Source organism: Miniopterus schreibersii, assembly GCF_964146895.1.
Source record: "Miniopterus schreibersii genome assembly, chromosome: 15".
Classification (NCBI taxonomy): domain Eukaryota; kingdom Metazoa; phylum Chordata; class Mammalia; order Chiroptera; family Miniopteridae; genus Miniopterus; species Miniopterus schreibersii.
The window spans coordinates 14,690,262-14,716,973 of record NC_138115.1 but is presented as its reverse complement, the minus strand read 5'-3'; the positions used below and the strand labels follow the sequence as shown (position 1 = coordinate 14,716,973).

The following is a 26,712-nucleotide window of genomic DNA, read 5'->3' as shown; positions in this document are numbered from 1 at the left end:
AATCTTTAAAATCCATGTACATCTTTCTAAAAATGTACTTTTTTACTTTGGATGGGACTGATGTTGAAGAGCTGACCAATCCTGAGCTCTAGATCTCTGGCCGTCCCGAGCAGTCCCTCTTCCTGGCTGCTCCCAGACCAGCAGCCAAGGGCGGGGGTTCACCGTGGGCAGAGCTGATCCTTCCAGCCAGCTTTGCTGGCACGAGGCTGAGGAGCTGCACTCAGGAATGAGGAGTTGGACCTTCTCTGCCCTTCACCTTTGGCCAGATCTTAATGACACAACTTACGATCTGTCCAGTTTCAAATTAACAACTGCCAAGTAGTAGTTCAGAGGCCAAACGCCATTCTACTATAATTATAAAGATTTAAGAAATCATTTACATTTGAAAATAAAATAAATAAATAACGCAAGAAAAATTTCACACACTTCAAGATAGAAATACTTGCAAGAAAAACAAACTTGTGGGGTTAAAATGATCTTCCTCTACACAACTTATTACCTCAAGTTATATTCTCTTTTTTTAATGCAATAAGAGAGGGAAAATATATGTCTGTATGGGATAAATATCTGTATTTAATTTTAAAAGGAATAAAGTTCGATGAAAATGGCTGAAAGATTCTTGCAGAAGCCCTGCAATTTAACTTCACTCTTTAGACTCTGGTTTGGTATGTAAACAGACACATAAAGAAACCCAACCACAGCAAATGTGAGCCTTTTTCCAGACGAATGGAGGCAAGTGTTACAACTGTGGGTCCAGTGTCAGGAGAACATAATCACAATGTAAACTGGTTATTTCCAAATGGTGCCCCCCAGAAGGAGGAAAAAAATGAATGGAAGTACTTAATAAATTCTGTTTTCCATTAAATTCATACCCCCCCCTCCAAAAGAAGAAAGAATGTGAGCTCTGAGGTCAGTGAGAGTTTTGTTGGCTTTCCCTCCTTCTAAATTCTGTCATCTCCCTTTTAAACTGGAAATTCAGCTTCCCACAGATATGACAGAAATACATTCTTTCTTTTCCTGCAAACCATTCGCCAGTAAGTAACACTAACCAGTGGACGTGTCCTTTCTCATGGACAGTTTGCTAATTGGATACTGTCACTCCTAGTTTCGGCTTAATGTAGTATAGACAATGCCTTTTTCAAAGAGAAGTAAAACCAAATAAAAATACTAATGATCTATTTATTTTCCATAAAGGGCTCTGAATCCATCTCCCCACACCAGAACAATGGATGCAGATTATGACGGGATTTAAAATGACGCAGTTATCTTAATTACATGTTTAGCTACACGGGTCAAATAACATCCCAAGGAGCTAAAAAAGAAGGGCCAAATTCTTTTGTTTCACTAGAAAAATAATTTGCTCAAAATAAATTGACAATAAGCTAAGGATTGGAAAGTTTTTGATTAAAAAGGGATTTTTGTTGGAACCCTTATAATGAGATTTGAGCTACAGTAACAATATAAAATTGAAAGCAGCATTACATACAAACGAGTACTGTGAAATATCATTATTTTAGTACAATGGGAAATAAGGTGTTTGTGGTTTTACTCTATAAATTCTGTGTTGTCTCCTCATATGTATTTCTTCTTGGCTGTCTTCTGAATGGCCATTCTGATTTCCCAGTCCTTCTGCACCAGCATTCATTTGGGGCGGGGGCGGGGGCCAGGGGGAACCCACACAATCAACATCTCCGAGGCTCAACTTTTCCCCTGCATTTTATTGGCTTCTCAGGACTAATTCTGGTCCACGCATCGCACTGGTGTTCAGTTACAGGGCAGACAATGAATTTTCCTAATCCATTTAGTGTGCTGACAGAGCCATGTTCACAATTTATAGAATTTCCTTTTAGACATCTACCTATTTCACAGTTCATTAAGATCCAAACCGAACACCTGTGTTTATGAAGTCAAAAGCAATTTCGTACTCAGAAGGTGTTAAAGAAGGCATTCTCCGGAGCCTGAACAACAACCGCCACCGAGAAAGGACTCGACTCCCGGCCTGCGCAACAGAACGACCCCTGTTGCACCCGAATCCTCCTTTAAAAGGCAAAGTGTCACCATGAACCGCAGGTGACCAGCACAGCACACTTGAATCCCTCCAACCAGAAGTCTTCCATGTTTTACCTTAAAAAAGCAAGAGCATGGGCCTGCCTTGCAAAGTTCACCAGGATATCTAAAATCTGCAAAACAGCTAGAAACGTCAGGAAGTGCAACGTGGCCCCTTTAAACAATGTCTTCACCAGCTACATACAAGGACATTTTCAGCATTCTGGGGCCCACCACGCCTGACCCTGGCTCATTTTTATGTGACCCCAAAGTTTTCACATCATTAATAAAGAGAGAATCAAAACAAAGCCCAGAGACATCAGGGGAGGGGAACGTGTGTAGTTTGGCACTGCCACCATACATACCCCCAGAATGAAAGGGGAGAGAAGTAAAACGCACGTAGCAGAGGTGGTGACCCCTGTAACGACTGTGGTTCCCAGCGTTTTTTCCTCTCCTGGTAATAAACCATTCTGCAGACCTCCCGATTGTGGCCACCATGATAGTTACAGCTCGAAGGTTTATGTCTTTTTCTTGCAGTTAAGAGTGTTATCAATAAAAATTTCAAATGATGCCTTTCCCAGTCAAATAAAAACACATTAAAATGTGAAGCTGATGACGGGATTAGGATGGAAAAATACTAGTGACACCAGGATATTGTTTTGTATATTTTTCTACCAAGTCCCTTAATTTATTAATTTTAAAGACATTCCTCGCGAGTCTCAAAAGTGAGACAACATGCCCTGATACAGCACTGGGGTGAGCTGACAGTCTGAAAAGTTGGTTTTCTCGGATGCTACTAACCTTTTAAATGCCATGATTATGAAGAGCATTAAGCAAAAGTCTATCTCAGAAAGGACATTTAACATATTCTTCTTTTTTTTTTTTTTTAATATATCTTTATTGATTTCAGGGAGAGGAAGAGAGAAGGAGAGAGAGGGATAGAAACATCAATGATGAGAGAGTCATTGATCGGCTGCAGCCCACAACCCGGGCCTGTGCCCTGACCGGGAATCGAACCCCGATCTCCTGGATCCTAGGTCGATGCTCAACCGCTGAGCCACTCCCGGCTGGGCTAACATATTATTCTTTGAAGGCTGGACCAAAGTGATTGAAAATGACTTTACTGCTTGGGCAGTGTGGCTCAATGGTTGAGTGTTGACCTCTGAACTAGGAGGTCATGGTTAGATTCCCCGTCAGGGCACCTGCCCGGGTTTTGGGCTCAATCTCCAGTAGGGGGCGTGCAGGAGGCATCCGATCAATGTCTTTCATCACTGATGTTTCTCTCTCTCCCTCTCCCTTCCTCTCTCTGAAATAAATAAAAACATTTTTTAAAATGTTTTAATAATAAATAAAAATGACTTTACTGCTTACTAGTCAACCAAGGCAGGAGGTAAACAGGAAAACTGAACTGACTGAGTAAAAGTAAAGGGACATTCCTTGTAAATCCCACCTTACATATTGTGGCAAATATTATTTCCATTCATTTAAAATAAAACCTTTTGCTCAAAACATGTGAATTCAGAAGAGAAGCTCCTTAGTATCTGGAATAGTTTGCAAAGCCCTGTGTGAATGCATCTAGCCCAGTGGTCCCAGGAGACCACAGCATTCAGACTCCTTGTCACGGTGACCTTTACGCCCCAGAGTCCAGCCTCACCATAAAGTGAGGCTGAGGGCTCATCTCAATATGAGTGAACCAGGGCACAAAGACTCATAACACTTATTTTCTCCATGTAATAACAACATTGCCATTGTCAAAAGCTTGGTTTTTATGATTCAGCTTCAAAACTGACGGTTCAAGTCTGCTCTCTGGCAGTGTTTTCACACTGAATTATCCATGACTCAGAGACCAAAATTTGCTGCCACCACCTCGTAACCAGCACCTTGCACAACTTCCCTCAAGAAATGATCATCACCACTTCTGTTAAAAACGCACTTAAATTTTTACATCACAGTTGTATAATGTGTGTATAATAGACAACTTAAAGATTGCCTCAGTCTCCAACACAAGGACAAAACATGGTAAGATACCGTTTTCCATTCTTTTACTTTTTTTACTAAGTGTGCATGCATGTGTGAATATGTGTGTGTATGTGTCTGTGTGTATAAAATCATAAACATCTTAAAAGAAATAACAACTAAATAGTATACAATGAATTCTTCTTAATGTACTAGGATTCTAGACTTCATGAAAAAGGTTAGCGTCTCTAGAGTTTGGCCAATATCCTTCAATATTATGGGCACAGTGTTAATGTCAGTAGAACCATATGTTACCATGAGGACTCAAATCCCAGAGTTATTCACTTCTCCCTCTTCATAGCCAGTACAGGGCTATACCTACTAAGCATCCTTGCAATTCCAATGAACTAACCTATTAAGACATAATTATAAAACTTACGATAAACTTTGCCATGAAAATTAAATGTGATAATGTATGTCAGTTCCTTGACACAAAGGAAGCCCTCAATCCACTGGGACATGTGGAAGGCCCTAGATTTAAGGTTACGAGTTCAGGGTTTGGGAACCCAGGCCCTGTAACCTTGAGCAAGTTACACATCCTCTCTGAACTTCTATTTTCTCATCTTAAAAAAGGGGTAAACAATACTAACTTCACAAGTTGTAAGTCAAATTTAAAATAAAGCACTGTATGGAAAATACTTAGCCACAGTTCCTGGAACTCAGTATGGCAGCCACAAGACATTCGGTAGACATTTGGGAAATACAATTAAATTAAAAAGTCTAAGACCAATAGCTCCTGAGATTATGGGTCCCACCTCATTCAGCACCATGCTCAATAAAATATTATCAAATGATACCTCACTCATTTAGATAAGAAGAGGGAAGGCTCTTCCTGAAGCACAGCCTACTGAAGCATTTTTAAGTAGATGAGCTAACTCCTGAAATAATCAAGCCAGCATAGTGTCTGCAAACCCATAAATAGCATCTCCTTCCTCAGAGAGAGCCAAGTTGCTTGAATGTGGACTCAGAAAAGATCGGCTCTGATCAAAACACAAAAACAACATCAGAGTAACCACCTTAGCAATATGAGGCTTCCAGTATAAGAGATATGAATGGCTATTTCATGCAACTTGCATACTTTAGTTTTCACAGGAGCTAAACATTTGTATCTTTTTATTTTCTCTCTTTCTTTTACTTACTGACTTTTAAACAACAGAAGAAAGAGCATATCATTAAGATTTTGTGTGAAATTATTAATAACCAGTAATTACTGAACATTTATGGTACTATAAATCTGTTCTCTATCATATATCCATATAGCCAATAGAACGGTGGCTGGATGAGGGCAGGAACCATATCTGGTACACAGCAGTAATTCAGAAACTATGTGTTAAATGAAAAAATTTATGACATCTATAGGGCGGGAATCTTTAATGTGAGATTCTTGGAAATGCTTCAGGGTATCTATAACCTGCCTGAAATTATATACATTATTGCATGCGAATATGAGTGTGTATTTGCTGAGGTGAATGTTCTAGGGAATAAGCCTATAAACTGCACGATATTCTCTTCTATCTGGATTTCATCTAAAAAACAAAAGCAAAAAATGTTATGGACCCTTGTTTTGGAGCTGCCACTAACCTAACCGTGTTGCTCTTGCCTTTTGAACATGAACCCCCTACATTCTGTCCCACTTAGCAGGTTCTCTAGTGTTCAGCCTCAGACAAGTAGAACTCTTCCCTGACCTACTGCAACAGCAATGAAGATAAAAGCAAGCATTACATGCCACAGTCATATAACACATCTTCCAGCAAACATGGCAATGAGTTGTCACATCTGGCCATTTAAAAATCATGCTGGGCTGGGGAAAAGTATACTTGCCAGACAACCAAAAGAAATCTCTTAATTTGGGTATAGAACCAAATACATGGCACTGGCATAGCATCCTCATAAAAAGTGACTCCACTGAACTATAAAAGTCTGAGCTTGGTAAATGCGGACACCAAACACTCAAAGGAGACCCACAAAGGCAGAACGCACAGGATGATGCAGGAGGAATGAGGCAGAGTATTCCCCAAACAGCCCTGATGTACAATAAAAATAATAGTAACAGCAAGGATGATTCAACACAATTTATAGGCCAAAACCCTCTACCAGAGTTAACGCGCTTCCATGTAGATGCGTCAGGCTGGCTCGATGACATGGGGGCTCAGGGAAGTTCCTGTCTTCTTCATGCCACAGCTAGTCAGTGAGGAGGCAGAGGAGATGTGCGCACACCTCCCACCCCTGAATGCTGTGTTCTTCGCACAGCATCTTACTTCAGACCATGGAATACTGTCTAGGCCTCTCTTCTTAATTTCTGGATATGTTGGTAATTATTTGGTGAAATCCAGAAAAATAAAGGTGCTCAAGAAAGCTAATGTATTATCTCTGCTGCCACGTAATTAATGTGTTGGTAGGTGGGGATAAGTCGGTACATAAAAAAATATCAAGGAAAGTAGCAAAATAAGAAACTTGGCCTTGGAGTCCTTTGAAGCTATTTTAAAAAATAAAATATTATGTTAAGAGCTATGTGGTATATCCCTGTGTGTGTGTAATTATTATTCCACTGATTTATTGCACACATGTCAAAGAGTGTCTGGGCATTTATACAAGTTAAAACAAACCAACCCGAGAGCCAAGCCACATAGCCACAAACCCAGACAACTTGCCTCCCACCCCTTGTCCACCCCTCAAACGCAAATTCCCTGATAGCAAGAATCCTCCTGGCAGAGATGAACTGTTAAGCCAGTGACATCTGTCACTTACTCCAAATTCTAAAGAGTGGCTAAGACCAGTTAATAGCACAGATTTTCCAGAGAAACCAGCAAGTTTCTTCTAACTCTAGAGAGAGACCTCTTCTGTTTTGGCAAAAGCTTTTAAGGAATGACTCAGAAATCAAATTGGAAGGAACTATCACAAGGAACTTCCTCCAAGGATGAGTGGCCTATCTTCTTATGAATTTAAACTTGGGTCTTTATTGCCAGGAATAACCAAACATAACATATCTCACCTACTAAAGACTTACCCACTAAGGTAGGGAGTTAGAGGTGGGAGAATCACTTTAATACATTTTACCCTGTTGCCAAAAATCCTTTGCCTGTGATGCAACAATTAGAGCAAATACCCGAAACTGCTTCCTCAAAGAGATGGACATCATTGGGTAACTGTCTCCATTTTCACTTACAAAGATCTTAAAAGAAGAAAAAAGGCCAAAAGAAAATTCCTCGGATGTATCCAGCTGATAAAATCATTAATCACACACTCCCAACTTCAAAGCAGAAGACTAGAAAATCACCTCACTTTCCCTGCACATGGAAAATAATTTTTTCTACTTCAAAGCACCCGTCTTTTTATTGGGTCATTTTAATTATTGAAAGTGGGATGGAAGCTATTCGCACAATGTCACCACTGACTTTTTCATGAAATATACATAGGTCTAATTTGGACTCCACTAACTCGAGAGAGCGAAGGCACAAAAGAGGGACTAAGAGAAGGGAAACGGGCGGGGAGGCCAGCGTCGCCAGCACAGGCAGTAAGAGAAAGGAGGCTAGCCTTTCGGAGCAGACTTTCTCATTCCTTCCTTTTGGAGAGAAACCATCAAGGAGCTGCCTAAATACTCTCAACAACCAAAAAAAAGCAGCAGCAGCTGGCTGCCTATTTGGGCAATACCTCAACTGACCGCCTTGCTTCTCAGATTTCCTCCTACCCAACACACAGCAACGCAACCACACTCACTTTATCAGTAATGCTGGCATTGTTGCCAGCTTAAGGCAACTGTGGGTTGCTTTGTGAGTAACTGGTGTGAAGAAAAACTTGTGCTCTAGAGCGAGGGTCAGCAAACTGTCTGGCCCTGTTCAGAGTGAGACTGCTAGAGAGAGGTCAAGCCAGGCTTTCCAAGTCCCACTAGGCCCTCTTCCCACAAAGTCACAAGGCCGTGAGTCGGCAAACGTTTTCTATAAAGGGGCAAAGAGTAAATATGTTCAGCTTTGCGGGCCGTACAATCTCCATTGCTACTAAATTCTGCAGTTATAGCGAAAAACAACACATAGATGAATGAGTGTGGCTGTGTTCTAATAAAACTTTATTTACAAAAACAGGCAGAGGGTGGGATTTGTCCCACAAGCCAAAGTTCTCAACCCCTATTCTAGACTAGAGGTAGATGGTAGAAACGTTCTATAGCTGTGCTATATCCAATACAGCAGTCATTAGCCACAAGTGACCATTAATTGCTTGCCATGTGACTAGTGTGACTAAGGAACTGCATTTTAAATGTTACTGATTTAACATTGACTAGACACGGGCTAGTGGCTACAGTAGTAGATAGCACAGCTGTACATACCATCCAGTGCTCCTTTTCAAAGGAGATACAAACCACCTTCCAACGTACGGCATAGCGCATTTTTGCCTTAACAGAGAAAATATCCATGCTCCCACATTCAGAATGGAACTGTATAGAACTGAAAATTATATTTCTTAAATGTGGAATATCACGTCATGGACGCCAACATGATCATTTGGTTTGAATCAACAGAATAATTGCCTATTAGCCAATGTCAAGTGCATGGGGGCTAAGTCAGGTCCCTGCCAAGACTTATCCAGTCTGGAACCTGTTTCTTTTCTCCTCTCAACACTGTCCTGACCGCCGCTGAGGGCACAGACCTACTGAACGGCCCCATTAACTCCTAAGGAAAGTTCAAATCTCCCCAAAGACCCAAAAATATATACGTTCAAAGGCAGGGCCCAAAGAGCACAGAGGGAGCATGCGTCTCAGTCAGGCTGCCTTCTCCTCCAGTGATCACAGCATATGCCGCCTCTACACAACCGGACGTTCACCACGTCCTTCACTGCTGCCCACACGTAATCATTTATTTTCTGTCAGTTGTTTTATTTACACAATAACTAGCTTGTGTTTTGCATTCCTTAGCTGCCCCAAAGATATAATCCAATGGAAAGAAGCAAGGAAATAGGATAGTAACATATATTTGGTTTTTTTCCAAGTGTGAATAAGAAATAACACACTGCCCTGGCCTGCGTGGCTCAGTTGGCTGGGCGTCGCCCTGTGCGCCAAAAGGTGGCTGGTTGGATTCCCGGGCAGGCGCACACTGGGTTGCACCTTGATACCCAGAAGGGGGCGCGCAGGAGGCAGCCGATCTATGTTAGGCTCTCACATTGATGATTCTCTCTCTCCCTCTCTCTTTAAAAATCAACAAGAATATTTTTTTAAAAAAAGAAATAACAAACCAACATTTCCTTTAAGAAACTCACACAATACCAACTTTCTTCAATAGGTAAAAGAATATTGAAAATTGAGGATACTCCTTAGGAAGTAAGAAACCTCTGGGACCACGGGTGCCAGAAGGGGAACCTATACTGATACACAACAAGGGAAGGTAAATGACATTCTGATTTTTAAAAATGATTTTTGATAAAATAAAGCCATTCCAGATCCAATTTGGTTCCCAAATCCGAAAAGCTCTGACAAATGGAAAAAAAATTCCCAAGTGTGAAGCAAACTCCTTTGGTGGCACAACCTGACAGGAACTGACAGGAGGCTCCTTATGTAGTCTTTATTTGGTGATAAATTTTTTTCTGCAGGAATATCCATGTGTTTGTATGACACACCCAGCAACCCCACTGGGAGTGTTATACAGTCTACGATACAGGCAACGGCTCTTACCTTTCCAAAATCCCCCAAATAGCTGATATCCAAGACACCTCTGGCTCCAAGGGTCTGGATAAGGAATCTTCTAAAGCAAGCTATTCAGACAGGGCATTTTCTATGGACTCAGTGCCTGCTGCCCGAGTCCTGAGACAGTGCCTTACCTCAGTCTGGAGAATGGCAGCCCTCTGTTCTTTGGCAGTAAGCGACTCTTTAAGCACTTCGATGTGTTGCTTGCAATCTGAATTCTGATTGCTAAGGGTTTCAAGCTTTGTTTGTAAGGCAAGAAGTTCTGACTCCTTCTTTGAAAGTTCCTGTTTCAGCTGATCAATCTGTAAAACAACAAAATTGCAAGAAATTAGAAGCCACAGATACTACTCTAGATTTGGGAACTCCTGATTTCTATTTCCTTCTTGTGTGTGTGTATTTGTGTGTTCTTTAAATGACTTATTATTTCTTTTTTATTTTTGAATAGCCACTTATCATTATTCCAAAAAGGCAGGCCGTGAGTTTGCTGAAAAAGATGGCCCTGAGAATCAAACAGTCTTTGGGATCTGGGGTGGCTCTGTCAAGGAGGCTGACAGTGTAGAAAACAGGAAAGGTAAGGTCAGCAGACTGCCTTCCACCTTCCACCGTCCACCCCACTGAGAACCAAGGTTCACAGCAGAATGAAGGCTTCCTGGCCAATCTGCTGTTCACCAAAGAAACCACAAAGCCTAGTCACCAAGATCCTCAGAAGGTAAACAGGGAGCTAAGAAAGGAACTTAACCCAAGGCATACCCTGGGCCTTCTCTACTGCCCCCCAGTGGAAATGATCGTTCAAGGGCATTATTTGACAAAAGAGAATTCCCATCTCCCCAAAATAAGTATTGGGTTATATTAAATACTGAGAAAACACAAAAGAAATAAAAAATAAAGTATAAGGGAAAATAATACAAGGAATAGCCACCATTCAATTCACCAAGAAAAGATTATTAGAATTACGTGTTCCAACCCATTTCCATCTCCTTCTTCCCCCCTTCGGCAATAATTCCCACTCTACATTTTGTGCCTGTCATTTTCTTGCTTGTCTTTTAGGTTTCCCATATAATTTTTGCATCTGTAAATGACATGCCATTTCGTTTTGCATACTATTTAGGTTTTGAACTTTGTTTGCCTTTCTCTACTCAATGTATGACACATGGGTCCTGGAGATTAAATCGCGTTATTGTACATGCAGTTTGTTTGTTTTCATTTAAGAGCAGCATTCCATGGTAAGACCTCACCACAATTTATTTGTCTATTCTGCTGCGGACAGACATTTGGGTTTGTTTCCAAGGTGTGTTTTTTGTGTATGTGTCATTTTTTGCTATTACAAAAAGTGCTATTCTGAACATTCTTATACATATCACCTGGTACACATAGCAAAAATAATCTAAGAGTTAAATCGCTGGGCCACATAGTATGTACATCTTCAACTTCACTAGGTAAGCACATGTTTTCCAAAGCAGTTATATTAATTTCCATGGTCACCAGCACTGTGTAAGTGTGTTAATCACTCTGCAATCATTCCGCATCTTTGCCAATATCTCCTGTCACCGGCATTCCACACTTTTGCCAGTCTGATAGGAGCAATGGCAGATGATCTCTAAAGACAATTGCCACCCGTTTCTTCCTGTTTGTACACACATGCTGCTCCTTACACTAGGGGTGAGGTCCTTGTTCCCTCCTCTTAACCTGGCTAGACTGACTGTGACTTGCTTCTCCCAGCTACATGAAGAAAAAGTGTCGGGCATGCCTGTCCCGGCCCCGGCCTGCAGAGGGAATGGCAGCTCCGGCCACCGTGCTGGAAGTCGGGTCACTGTCCACCCGCTGTGCTGAGGGAGCCCAGACCAGCCACACAGAGGTTGGTGGACATGGTGACCCCTTTGTCTTGTTCCTGGTCTTAAAGGGAAGGGTTTCAGTGTTTCACCATTAACTTTCATGTTTGTTTTAGCTTTTTATAGGCACTCTTAGGTTTCAGAAAGTTCCCTTTTATTACAACTTTGGCAAGACAGGGTTTTTTTGTTTTGTTTATGTGGTTTTTTTAAATCTCATCCGAGGATATGTTTATTGACTTGAGAGAGAGAAAGGGGGTGGGAGGGAGGGAACCATCGATGTGAGAGAGAAACATGGATATTGATGAGCTGCCTCCTCTCCGAGCCCCAACTGGGAATCGAACCCACAACCTAGGTATGTGCCCTGACCAGGAATCGACTGGCAATCTTTTGGTGTACGGTGTAAGGGGCGATGCTCCAACCAACTGAGCCACTCAGCCGGGGCAAGAGTTTCTGTGGTTTGTTTGTTTTTTAATTCATTATGGAACATTTACTATTATCCAACATTTTTCTGCATCTCATGATTTATCACATTTTTCACTTTCTATGTTATTGTAATGAGTTACATTAATGGATTTTTAAAATATTAACCTCTCCTTGCATTACCATAAAAAACTCCACTGAGTGTTCTATGCAATATGTGTTATATTTTTTATATTTCACTGGGTTCAGTTGCTAATATTTTTCAGGAACTTTTATCTATGTTTACGAGTAAGATTGGTTTATCATTTTCTTATCTTAAGCTGTCTTTGTCAGGTTTTAGCATTAATTTAGCCCTCAAGTGTTCCTTCTTTTAATGTGTTCTAAAGTGATTTTTATAAAATTGAAATTTTTTCCCATTACTGTTCATTACAAATCACCAGCAAAACCATCTAGAGTTGGCATTCTCTTTCCAAAGACCATTACTTATTTCATCCACCTTTGCTGCTGATAGAATATTCACGTTTCTAATTATTTCAGTCAATTTTGATAAGTTTCCCCTCCTAAGAATTTTTGCATTTTATCTAAATATTTACCTTTATTAGCAAGAAATTTTCATAAAGCCCATTTATCTTTGACTATAGTGTTTATGATTATGTCTTCTTTGTCATTCCTAATATTCTTTATTTTTACTCTTTTTCTTGATGAACTCAGCAGAGGCATGTCATGTTCAATTCTCCAATTTTGGCTGTCTTGGTCATCCAACATTTTTTCTATTTCATTAATGTCTGCTCTTATTTTTAAATTATTTTCTTCCTACAATTTTTTTTGGGGGGGAGGGCAGATTTATTCTATTTTCTTTTCCTAACTTTTCTTTTTCCCTAACTTTCAGAGCTGGATGCTTATCTCACTAATGTTCCGTCTTTTTTCTTTCCTGAAAAAAGCCTGAAGACTATAAATTTCTCTATCAGTATAATTTTCACTCAAGTCCACTAGATTGATATGCAATATTGATATGATTGTCTAGTCATCAATAGTTTCTAATCTCCATTATTATTTATTCTTTAGTCCCCTGAATAATTCAGAAGTATGTGTCTTAATCTCCAAATACATGCATGTTTCCTAGTTATCTTTGTGCTTTTGATTTTTTATTTTCTTCATGAATAGAGAACATGGTATGTTTGATACTAATTTAAAATTTGGTGTACTGACACAGTATGTGGTCAGTTTTCATAAATGTACTTTGTATACTGTGTGCTTGAGAAGAATATATATCATGAATTGCTGGGTGCAATATTCTGTATATGTGTATGGCCTTTGATAATGCTTTTAATCGAGTAGTTTCACTCTTCCATATTTTGATCTTTTAATCTGTTTCATCTGTTAATTACCTAAGGGTGGGATAAAAATATCCACTTAATGGTGGGATAATAAATTCTTCCTTATAGTTCTGCCAGTTTTTTAGCTCTCAAAATGGTTTACTTGTCTTAAAGTCTACAACAAATTCATTCTTTATAGGTCATGAAATTTTCCATTAGCTGCATTTTTAATAGCTTCATTGATTTAAAATTTACATACCATAAAATTCACCTAACTAAAGTGTGCAGTTGATAGTTGTTAGTATATTCACAATGTACAACAAAATTTTAGAACAGTCTCATCATCTCAGAATGAAACCTTGTAACCATTAGATGTCACTCTCCATTTCCCACCCTCTACCCCCAGCTGTAGACAACCACTAATCTACTTTCTCTCTCTATGTATTGGCCTATTCTGGGCATTTCATACAAATGGAATCATACAATATATGTACTTTGTGACTAGCTTGTTTCATGTAGCACAATGTTCCAAGGTTCTTCCATGTTGGAGCATATAGTACTTCATTCCTTTTTATTGCTGAATAATATTCCCCTGAATGAATATACCACATTTTGTCTACCAGTTCACCACTTGCTGGGCACTTATGTTGTATCCATATTTTGGCTATGATGAATGATGCTACTAAGAATATTCATGTACAAGTCTGTGTGGACATAGGTTTTCATTTCTCTTGGGTATGTGCATAGCTATAAAATTGCTAGGGCATACGGCAACTGTACATTTAGCATTTCCACCAGCAATATATGAGGGTTCTAATTTCTTCACACTCTTACCAGAACCTGTTATTATGTCTTTTTAATTATAGTCATTACAAGGGGTATAAAGTGGTATCTCACTGTGGTTTTGACTTGCATTCCTCTAATAACTAATGACATTAAGCATATTTTCACATACTTATTAGCCATTCATGTATCTCTTTTGGACAAATGTTCTAACTGCTTCCTAAGACTTTTTAAACAAAAAGTCTTACCTCTGAGATGTTATGGCTTTATTTGACACAAATGGATAGGTTTGTTTTTACTTATCCCGTTTGGGGTGCTTTGAGCCTCCTGAATTTGTGAATTGGCACCTGTCATCAGTTTTGGAAAACTCTCAGCTTTTATTTCTTCAAATATGGCTTCTGAATAGTGACTCTACTCACCCTTCCCTCTGGAACTCTGGTTATACTTTACTTGACCTTCTTTTCCCATCTTCTATGTATCTGAACTCATCTTTCACATATTGCATCTTTTATTTAATTTCTTCTGCTCTGTTTTCTAGTTTATTTAGTTTATTTCTTCTGTGACCCTCCTCTGTGACCACTCTGTATTTATTCATTGAGCTTTGAAATTTGTGTTTATATTTTCCCATTTCTAGAAGTTTTATTTGGTTCTCTTTAAACTTGCTTGGTATTTTTATAGTTTCTTGCCTTTTATTTGTATTCCAATACCATCTTTCACTTATTTAAACATCTTAAACATACTCATATCATAGTGTTTGTCTTAAAAGCCCAACTTCTGAAGCTCTTGCCATCTGGTTCTGCTGTTTGTTCTTTCTACTGGCTATCACTTATGGTGGCTTGTTTTCTTGAAGGTTTTGTAATTAAAATATATATATATTGTTCATGGTTTTTTATAACCTTATCTACAGAACTACTTTGAGGCCTAAGTTAACATGAGGCCTTCCAGAGCACTTCCCTCTGCCGGTACGGTGCCTGGGACACTACCATGCAAGGACCCCTTCAAACTACATTCTCTACTTGAAGATTTTGGACCACTTCATGCTGCACATCCAAGCAAGAGCCAGTTGTAGTGTTAGACTCTCAAAGCTAGTTTTTTCATCTTCCACTTGGCTCAAAGTTTTAAAATATATAATTTTCCCTGAAGGCCCTAGACTGAGTGGGAGGAGAGTAGAGTGGGGAGATTCTTTTTAGTTTAACCTTGCACTAATGAGTGAAGCTGTCTGGGGTCCCAGCTTTATGTGGCACTGGTAGCAGAATTCCTATTGGACTCTTCATCTTGAGCAGGCCCAGGTTCTGTCTCTTTTTTGAAACGTCCCTGTGACTGAAAATCAAAGCCCAAGTTCACCTGTCTAGCAAGTGCTAACAGGAAGATATAATCAGTGCTGTACCTATCACTCCAGCTCCCTGCTTTGGCTTAGTTTTGGCCCTTGAGAGTCTTTCTACCTTGAAAGTTCACAAGTACATTTTTAAATGTATATTTCTAAAATATATTTCACCCATCATTTTTGGTTGTTTTTGGCAACTAAAACTGGCATAAACAAGAACCAAGCTACTGACAATAACTGCTGAGCATGGACCAGAGTGAGATGCTTAAAAAGAAGTGAGACTTCCACATCCCAAAGTTTCCAAATTGCACAATTTACTAGAAAGGTTTATATGGAGGGAAATCCCATTCTCAAGGACAAGTCAGATTGATCAGGGGACAAACAGGTTTCATCTTTCTTGCCGTATCTAAAAGTTTGGTAGTGGCTGGACAAGAGGTAGTCTTGAGAACAATTCTGTGTTTGCTTACAAGTTCACTGAGAGAGAGACATGATTAATTATCAACATGCCCTGGTATGTGCAAGCAGGTGGTGGCACTGCTCTGGCATGTGCAATTCATGAAATACATTATTATTGTTATAATTTAACCATTTGTGAGCCTGTGATCATTTTTATCTGGAATAAAAGTAAGAGTTTTCTCTCTCACATACATACACACAGCAAACAGAGTGTAAATAGAGGGGAAATCAGTATTAGGATTACCTAAAATTCTAAATGAAATTAAATCTGTTGTGATCAGCACTCTTCTCGGGGGATAGGGCTCCAAGTCATATGCAGTTGTACCTGACAGCACAGCATATAGTTGATTCCACATATGAAACCGATTTTTGTGAAAATAATGTTAAAAAAAATTTAACTCCACATGCCCAAGCAAAGAAGATGTTTACTGTGAAAAAACTGATTTATGCTAACTTCTGCAAATACCGGAGTAGAAATCTACTGTGAGAGCGGGGTACTGAGAAAGAAATTTGAATGACAATAACTTGATCAACAAAATGGTATTTAATATAAAGGAAAAAGATGGCAGGTTCTACATACACCTACTTTACTCAATAAAAATAGATTGATAATGATAAAACTCTTTCAGTCTATAAATATTAAAAAGCAGTTGCTTTAAATAGCTTTCAGACTATCACTGCCATGAGATGAATTTTAAATAAATATTTCGTGCAGACAATAACAAAAAATAAAGGCTTTTCTAAGGGGAATATAGTTCCCAGGTTAAAGAAAATCATATTCTTCCATAAAAATATGCCTTTGGTTTCTTTTATAGCCATAAACTCAATAAAAATGGAAAGTGATGCAATCGAACATACATGAGAACTGGGGCCAGGGGAGGGTCTGTCTCCGTGATGGCAAGAAGAAAAGCCGACTGGAATGACATCACATGCTTTCTATGAAGTCCATGTGGACATCAGGCACACTTCATCTCGTCTGAAAGCTCTTCCACCATTTAATGTCTGTGACACACCAACACCCTGAAAAAATGACCCTGCCAAGGAGCACAGCTTCTCTTGCACTGCAGATAGGGCCTCATGTGCAGCAAAAGATACGTGTATTATCATGCAGGTTGGGTCATGAGGATTGTAATCCGTCAGAGATCAATAAGAAAATGTGCTACAAATTCAGAATAAAGGGGGAGATCGAAGACAGCAGAGTGGCGTCTTTGGCCAACTCTGAAGACAGAGGGAGTGGCCAACACAGAAGTACTGGGATCATCGGTGGATGAAAAATGTGTCAGATGAGGAACAAAGCCTCCTACAGAACAGCAGATGCCATCATTCTTTCCCTACCACAAAAACAATTATTTATAATGTTACATTCCACTCTTAAAGGCTTAACGGTGCTCCTGAAAGTAATTCCTGCTTTTCACAGCCTCTTCATTCTGCTCTCACAGTCTGATCCCTCTAAGCCCTCTGAGTTGGGGTAGAAATTGCAGTTTGGAGCAGGGGAGCATCGCACGGCCCAGGAGGGCTCCCAGAGCCTCGGCACTCAGGGGAACGTGCACGTGCGAAGGGCTTGCAAGGCGCCGGGGCTTCCCCCAGGCCGACTGTCTAGCATCCCTGCAGAAGCTGAGACACTGCGCTCTGCTTTTACATTTCTGCTCTTCACCTTCCAGCTTCCCAAAACTGCTGCATCATAGTTTTTCTATGATGTCATGTTTATGAAAGCAATTTAGGTCTTCACTGCTACATAGTTTAATCACATAGCTTTCAGGAGTCCCCACCAGTCCCAGCCAGCTGCTCAGCATCCAAATGGAGGTGCCCTTTCCAAAGCTGTTAAAAATACTTCCTTTCCCTCCAACCTACATGCTTTACCCACCTTAGTCATTAATGCTAGCAGCAATTTCTTGTCATACCATAGCACTGATACATTCTTTCTGTCACATTTTCACTGAAAATGTATGTATTTCAAGATACTTCTATATCTGAAAATGAGTTTGTACATAAGAATTGTTCTTAGCTGCCTTTACTATCTACTTGGAGCAAATCATTACAGATTCAGATGGAGACTGATTTGAGATGATGAACTGTTAACGAAGAGGGGTCAAATGTTGAGTTGATTTTATCACCAATGGATCATAAAAACAATTTTCAGCTAAATAAATATTTGAAAAATATAAGCAAATGAGAACATGGATATGTAAACAATTTTAGGGGCTACTGTTTCATAATTTGGTTGTTTTTATCTTAGCATTCTTACCTAAAAAATAGTAAACTTCCAAGTAAACATGATAAAACATGCTTTGACCTCTGTTAAAGAAATACTCAGGTCAATCAGCGCCTCTGAACCTAGTCTTTGCACACGGTGGTCATTCTGAGGTGCCTCTCCAAAAGCCACTGGGGAAGGAGAAGCTTCCTGGGCCACTTTTGAAAGTTTTCATATTCATTACAAACAGCAAATGAGAAGTAACAATGTTTAGCTGTAATTTTAGGCTGGGTTTCCAATAAAGTTCAACTCCCCTCCTTATGCATCATTTCATAAAAATTTCTGACTCTTGGGGTCTTTATAAGCCACTAAAACGAAAGTTTGTAGTGTCGACTCTCCAGCCTCAAATCTAGCATTTTCTGTTAGTTGGGATCCAGTCTTTTTATGATTTCCGTTTCAATCACTGCCTCAGTAAACCAATGACTTTAACAATCACTTTTCCATTTCCCAAGTGAGTTTCAGAGTCTCTAGGTTTTTGCAGTTTAAATCTAATATCCCTTTTCTTTTTGCGGGGGGAAATGTGTCGTTTCACATCGACTTGAGCTTGTCCTGCTTCCTTGCCTGTGTGAAGCTGGGGTGGGTGGGTATTTTTACTTATCCTTCTAGGATTGCTCTGGCATCAATCTGAGTTTGCCTTCATCACCAGACCTGTCACTGCTGCTGGACCAATCTGAATATTTAGACCAAAAAGAAAAGAAATACCACCACCTCGAAACCTAAGACCTGCATTGCTCCAACTGGAAGTGAACTCTCCTCCCAGCAAATTTCAGGGTAGTTTTGTGAGTATATTTCTTACATTCCCAACTAAGTGGTCAGTATGAGGGAATGGAAAATACTTTGAGCATGCACTATTTTTAGTGTCCCTCAGTAGCCAGCCAGCTCAGTGCCATGTGCTAGAAGCAATGTTTAGCGGGTCTATGGGGGGCTGCATTACTCAAACTCCAGCAATGGCAGCTTTATCCATTAACTCTGCAAGATTAAAGAGTTCAAGAGACCCCAATGGTGACTCTAGATTGTTCTGTCAATGTGTGTAACCAACTGTTGCAAAAATTAACTCCTCGCATATCTGTGATGATTTGACAAGCAATATAGTCATGTAAACTTTGTGAAAAAATTTTCAAATAGGCGACAATGAACCATGAAATATGTTAGTGATCCAATTTTAGAGGGTATCAGTCCATGCCTCTACAATTTAGCAAGTTCCATGATAAATGCTTTACCCACTGGAATCAGTTCACACAGCCTAAGGGATCCCAACAAAGCACAAGACACAAGCACTCAGGACTAAATGCTTAGCAATAGCCGTCCTAACAGACCTGTTCAGCCATTCCTAGGCTTAAACAAGGAATCAAACACCCTTCTCAAAGTAACTGAAGTAATGATACAAAGCATGAGCAATAAATGTCATGCTTCCATTCAATAAAAACAGCCTTGCAATTGAGGAAATATAAAAAGGTAAGGGATATGATAAGAACTCATTTTTATTTTATTTCTTAGAAGTCCATTTCCCCATTAGTCATATTAAATACAACTTTATTATTATTAGTGTTTGGTTATACTTCAGTGAAAACAGGTATAATTATTAACTATATGAAAATAAACAAAAACCTCATTTAAAATGGAATCAGGAGAGTGGAAGAAAGAACTCTCATGTGCTGTAGACCAACTGACCCCAACAAGAGGAGACACACCTTGCATCTTGGACAGGCAGTGACACCTCATCGCCACCATAGCAGGAGGAAGAAAAGATCCCTCATGATCTGCAGGCCACTCTACTACTGTGCTTGCTGCACCTCGACTCAACCCTCTGGGAAGGAAGGGCTACGAAAACGAAACCAGGAGGCAGGGCTGAGCAGAAAAACCCATGCTGCACTTTGTGGCAGTCCCTGAAAGGAAGGGTTAGATTCTAATCCACCGGGCATTCTCCTTCTCATAGCTCCACAACTTCATCCAAATTTTTATTCATAATCTCAACGTCAGCTTACAGATGAGAAGTTGGCAGAAGTAAGTACAGTTTTTGGTTTTTTTCCAGGGGAAAAAAACACACATATGTACGCACATATACATATGGGGTGAAGCAGATGCTAGATGTTATTATTTCCTCTGTATAATTTGCAAATTTTCTGCAATGAGTATGCAATTATTTTACAACTTATAAAAATCATAACCATCATCTAAATATTTTTTCTCCCTACTCCCACTGCTTTCTCACAGAAATCTGCATTGCTCTTAAGTCTGCTGCATTTTGTAAGGCAATAAACAAGAGTAAAATCAATAACAAGAATGGGAGTATTTAAGAGCAAGTAGTAGAAAAAAATTCTTTAATTTGTATGGTTATTTTCAGAAGCAAATGATTTAAAGACAAGAATAGATAAAAGCACCTCAAAGTCTCATAAGACCTATTTGGGATATTCATAAATTCAATAATTATGCTTACGTAAAATAGTAGATATTTGGGTGCATGGTCCATTTGTAGCCCAGTTCAATTTTGAAAAATATAAGACAAATTCTTCAAAACTGGCAATAAGAAATTAATGAAACACGTTACTATAATATCATATAAATATTCCATAGCAACAGATAACAATAATAATAATAATCACTGTCAACAACAATGCCTGACATTTATTGACTGCTTTGTAGGGATTAGGCCAGGGACTAAGTGATTTAAATGCATAATCCCTTGGTATTGTCAAAGAATCCAATGATAGAGGTACTTTTCTTTTTCTTGTCCCTATTTCATGGATGAGAAAACTGAGGCTTAGAGAAGTTGAATAATCTGTACAAATAGCAGCATTGGGATTCAAAATCACTTTTTTCTTAACCACTATGCTCAAATCCAAATATCTTCCTATCATTCAAATCAATTAAATTGGCTTCTAAGATCATTACCTTTTGAGAAAATCATCTAGAGATGGACCCAAAATGTGGCAATGACGGAAACTTAAAAAAAAAAAAAAAAAAATAGCAAACATGAAAACTCAGAAAATTTGGAAGTGAAGGGACTATTAAAAGTAAATGTTAATTCACAAGACAGAGCGACACCAAACGAACTCATTAGAAAACCCTGAACCCCTTTGTAAGTAGAAATTTTACCAAACGTTTTCCCTCATTTCTTTTTGGAATCTAAGCATCTGAACTAAAATCTTTGCATTCCTCTTTACTGTCCATATACTTCATGATATCATATAAAGCAGATTATGTGGGTATTTGGGGAAAGTATGTATGTAAACTGTAACTTTCCAGTCACACCATGAGTATAAAAGTTTATAACTCTGGACTGCACCTTGGTTTTCATGAACTTGGAGTGACTTTTGTAAACCTCTATTTGTTTCATCTCTTCCTCACGGTCCTCGGTGTTCAGCACGCCACTGGCTTTTAACATCTGGATCTCATCCTCAAGATCCCTTATGTTCCGCTCCAGCGAAGCAATTTTTGTGTCCTGTTGGTTAAATAAAAAAAGGAAAGAGAAAGAAAATTGTTTTCAGTATCGTCAAAACAGAATTTCAGAGAGGAATTCTGATAGTAATACATTAACTATGACATAGACATACCCCAGAATTCAGACCATTTTTTTTATTTCTGAGGATCGTTTAGGAGATTATTTTTTAAGCTCCCAATAAAGGTCATGTCTCAATACAATACAGAGTTACCTAGATATGTTTGTCTAATTCCTGGGAATCAAATTACCAAAGCAATAGTGATAAAAGTGATCAAAAGTGTTAAAAAATAAAACACCATTTAGTGGGAAAATTTCTAATTTAAGATATAGTTTACCACTGTATTTTCTTGAGTCTACTTGTAAACACAAAAATGTGTATATTCTGTGGCTGGTTTTATAAGGCATGCTTGGAATTTGACTGTGAGAGGAAAGGAAATTAAAATCTACTAATGGGAAAAAGGATTCTCATCTAAAATGCAGACATAAGTGAAATTAAATAACTGAAACTTGACTTAGTATGACTGATACACTAAATATTAAAAATTTATAGCAACTGGAAATAATATATCACAACATCATGATTTATTTGGCAAGCAGTCAGCTCCCTGTGTGACAAAAACATTACTACCTTAAAGGATATTTCTAACCTATTGATTCACAGTCAAAAAACTAGAATGTGAGATTAACTGAGAAAAAACAACCATAAAGAATTCTTTTAAGGAAATTATAGACTCTATACACAGATAGAGCATAATAACAAATGATGCATTAGAAAGTAGAGAAGAGAGAGCTCTTATAGGGGAAAGAAGACACTCCCCAAAGTTGATTATTAGACTCAAATCAATCTTGTGAATGAAACATGTGAAAAGTTTCACTTTTTCTCACTATCACCATCTACCTGCCATTTAATTGTACAGATTCCAGGAGCTTGTATACATTTATAACTGAATATTAATTTAAAACAAACCACCAGCTCATTTTTTAACAATTCATTTTTCTAAAATCTAAAAAACTAAGAGTTCCAAAAGTAAAGACAATGAATAAGCTATTCAATTCATAACTAATTCATTAAAAATACTTAATCCCAAATGTGTCCATCCTAACTTTGTGACTATTTTCTATTTTATTTCCCTATATTACATGCCTGAAACATGTCTCATGTGGCAATATAGTAATTATTACTATCGTTAAAATTGTCATCGTAGTGAAAGGAAAACAAGGAACAGCCACAGCTACTTATTGAGCTCCACTATGCATGCGCCAAGATCCAAGTGCTCGAAATGCTGGAGAAACTTTTATTAATTCTCAGAAAAAAATCAAGAAGATGAAACAAAGAGATTCTGAAATTTGCAAGATTATGACAGGATGGTACACTCTGCAGTATTCCATTTTCCTTTAAAACAGTATTTACCACATTTTTTTCCAGCTATAAAGGTACTACACTCTAAACTGATTGAAAATGAAGAAAATCCCTCCTAATCCCACCATCCAAAGGTAACCATCATTAATGTCTTTATGTACAGCCTTCCAGGCTGTTTGTATTTTAGATGCAATTTCTGGAAGTGTAGTGTACTTCCAGTTTGAGTGAGGGGAGTGTTATGGGCAGATGGTTTGTGTGCCTCCAAACCTCATGTTAAAACCCTACCCCTTAATATGATGGTATTTGGAAGGTAATCAAGGTTAGATGGGGTCATTAGAATGAGGCCCTTATGATGGGATTAATGTCCTCAGAACAAGACACACTAAAAAGCTTGTGCTCTCGCTCTCTCTGCCCTGGGAGAACACAGCAAGAATGTGGCCGTCGGCCAGCAGGGAAGTGAGCTCTCACCAGAATCCTACTGTGCTGGCACCTTGGTCTTAGACTTTCCACCTCCAGAACTCTTGAGAAAATAAATTTCTAAAGCTTCCAGTCAAGAAGCTGGGATAGGAAAATGTGTTACTGACATCCTCCCATGAGCACATCAAAATTACAACTAAACTACAGAACAGCCGTCAATGAGAACTGCTTGATATGTGGCTGAAAAAAAGTCCTGTAACTAAGGATATGCAGAAGAAGCCACGCTGAACTGGTAGGAGGGTCAGAGAGGCAGAATGGGCTGGTCCCACACCCAAGTGTGACAGTAAAACTCAAGAGGGATGCCTCGCAGGGTGGCTCCGTTGGCTGGAGCACCATCCCATACACCACAGGGTTGCAGGGTAGATTCCTGGTAAGAGCACATACCTGAGTTGTGGGTTTGATCCCTAGACAGGGCTGAATATGGGAAGCAACCGATTGATGTTTTTTTTCTCTCTCTTTCTCTCTCCTTCCCTCCCTCCCTCCTTACTCCCAAAAGTCAATAAACATATCCTCCGGTGATGATAAAAAATCAGGAGGGATAGCTCAGAGGTGGAATTCCCCCCTCAGGAGTAAGGGGTCCTGGCCCCACAATAGGCTCCGCTGCCCGGAGTTACAGTACTGGAAAGAGAGGTCCCCATAATTTCTGGCTGTGAAAGAAAGCAGATTGTGGCTGAGTGAGATGGAGGGCTTCTAGAGTCCCAGTGTTCCTCCTAAAGGGCCCACTCATGGACTTACTTGCTGATGGACTCACTCACGCTGAGCTCCAGCACTAGACCAAAGCTCAAAAGGCAGCAGGGACATAAGGGGAGGAACTGAATTGTCCTGCTTCAAGTCGAGGGCTGGAGGGGCAGCTTTCTTCCAGACGGAAGTGCTGGCAAGAACTATTGATGCTTTGCTGAACCCACCCCCTTCAGGTGCAGGTGGGAGCCATATCTGAGTCCCATCAACCTGGCTCACACTATTTGCCCCACCCTGGTGGTTCCCTCAGACCCCCACCCCACTCAACTTACAGGCCCACCCAAGCCACTTCAATGGCTTTTCCATACAAATTATCTGTCTTGGTTCAGCCTGCAGACTTTCCTATAACCTCTCAAGGATTCACAAAACCCAAACAAGCAGCATCTGGCCTCAGTGTGCCACACACCTCTTGCTCAGAAGCCCCAGGCTTGGCACAGTGGCAGCTGGACTTGGCCCACACCTTGACCTTTCCTGGGCACCTCCAAACCCAGCACAAGTAGCAGCCTACTTTGTAAGTTATATAAATGTCTAATCATTGGATTGTACACCTGAAACTAATATAATATTATACATCAACTACAACTTTAAAATTATTTTTTTTTAATTTATGGTTTAATGCCACCGGTCTGTGGTATTTTGTTATAGCAGTCCAAGCTGACAAAGGCAGGCAGTCATCTTTGGTGCTCACTTGAGCTCTGAGCTATGAGAACTCCATATAGAAAAAGCGCAGCAATAATAAAAAGGCCATTAAGAAAGAACTTCTGAAAGTTCAGAGTCATTTTAAATCAATATTTTTATAGCTATAAAATTGAGACATGCTCATTATAAAAAACTCAAAAAGCTAGACAATTATGATTGTCCACAATCAAATCATCCAGATATACCCAGTAACCTTTTTATGTATATCCATGAAAGCATTCAGATCATATTTTTACTTTAAAACACAGAAAAAATATATATTAACATGATATAGATGTCTTCCCCTTATTGAGATGTAAGTTGACTACTGATGAGACTTATAAATATATAAGTAGAATATTTATGAGTTTACTATAAGTTAAGTGTTGAAAGAAAGGGTCAGCATCTCTGCTTTTCATATATAAAATCTCCTAGAAATTCAGACCCAAGTCTAAAGTGACCATATTTATATGCATGTATAAATGTGTATGTGTGTGCGTGTTTGTGCGTGTGTGTGTACTACAATACACTTTGTAGTCCTCACATCTTACACCTTACTTTTTGGAAAGCACATGGTAGAATTTCAGGTCTCAATCAGATCGTGTAGGCAATGGAAGAAGAACCCCTCAGCTTCCTCTGTGTCAACACCTGAGGCTTTAATCAGCAAGGACCACAACTGCCAGTTTCTAAGTGAGTTAGAAGAAGCTTTTTGCCGGACTTTAAAAAATCACACACTGCTAAGGAAAGATCAGAACTGAGTTAAGATAGAAAATATCTTAACATAGAAAATCCTATTGGCCTATCAACATCCAAGTTAAGTTTTCATCAAATGGTGAATCACATTTTGAAAATACTATCTTTCACTGTTACTAATTTTCTTGTTACCCAACGATTTTCCTTTTCTTCACAAACTTCTTTTCCCCTTTAACCACAGGTGTCCCCAAAACAGGAGGAGCATGGGTTGGGGGGAAGGGAAGGGAAGGAAACAGAACAGAGAAATGGGTATGGCAGAAGTCACTTTAATAGGGTCTACTTTTTTTCCTGTTCTGATTAATATTTCTGTTCTTACATAGGAAGTCAATTTCCAGGGCGACAGAACTCACACCTGAAGTCATGAGGACACAGAAAAGGAGATAGGAACACGTCATTAAGATCTAGAGAGGAAGACAGATACGAGATGCACAGATATATCCGACTGCGTAGTGCTTGTGCCCAAGACCATGTTCAAAAGGCCGAACCAGAGAGAGATGTGAGGTGCTACAAGCATGAAAAATAGAAGCAAAGGAAATGTCAGCTTTTCGACTGACTCCCTTTGAGGAATTCAGGGAGCAGCATTTTTTTTCTTTTTTTAAAAAAATCTCTAAAACTAGATAAATGACTAAAAACGTATCTATATTTAAGTAGGACTATGAAAGGTTGAAACTGCTTCACAAGTTCCGATGGGCCAATGTGGCACATGAGTGGGGCCCTCCTTTCAGAACAGACCCCACGTGCACATGCTCGACAACTCTCCCGCTGATCTAGAAGAGAGAGAAAGTAAAGAAATAGGGGCAAGTGCTGCAGCATCCTGAGGAGTGCGTGCTGGAGGCAGAGCAACACTGCACTCCCAGTTACCAGAGATTTCATCCTCTGAGCACCTTTAAATATTATTTGTAGCTGATATTTTAAAATAATATGTGTAGTGATTTTCCAACACTCATCTTGACTATGTTTCACAAATAGGCAAGCCCTCCAAGCAGCTAACTGTGGGCTTCCTCAGAAATGGGGAAAGTGGAACACAACACAGAACAGCTTTTCTGCCACAAAACCCAAATGCTCTGCGAAAAGGGGTGGAGAGGATCAGCCAAGTTTGAGAAATGCTTGCTGAGGGTTCCCAGCGCACATCGGCATGAAAGGCTCTGGGAA

General features: G+C 39.4%; 1 protein-coding gene across 1 annotated transcript in view; it reads right to left on the bottom strand.

The window, feature by feature from the left end:
• ERC2 (ELKS/RAB6-interacting/CAST family member 2) overlaps positions 1-26,712 on the bottom strand; it is an 809,820-nt gene that overhangs the window by 546,280 nt on the left and 236,828 nt on the right. The window contains exons 5-6 of the mRNA XM_081160189.1: positions 21,399-21,554; positions 9,868-10,035 (exon numbers count right to left, since the gene is read on the bottom strand). Coding sequence (XP_081016315.1) covers positions 9,868-10,035; positions 21,399-21,554 — 324 coding nt within the window. The remainder of the gene's footprint in view (positions 1-9,867; positions 10,036-21,398; positions 21,555-26,712) is intronic.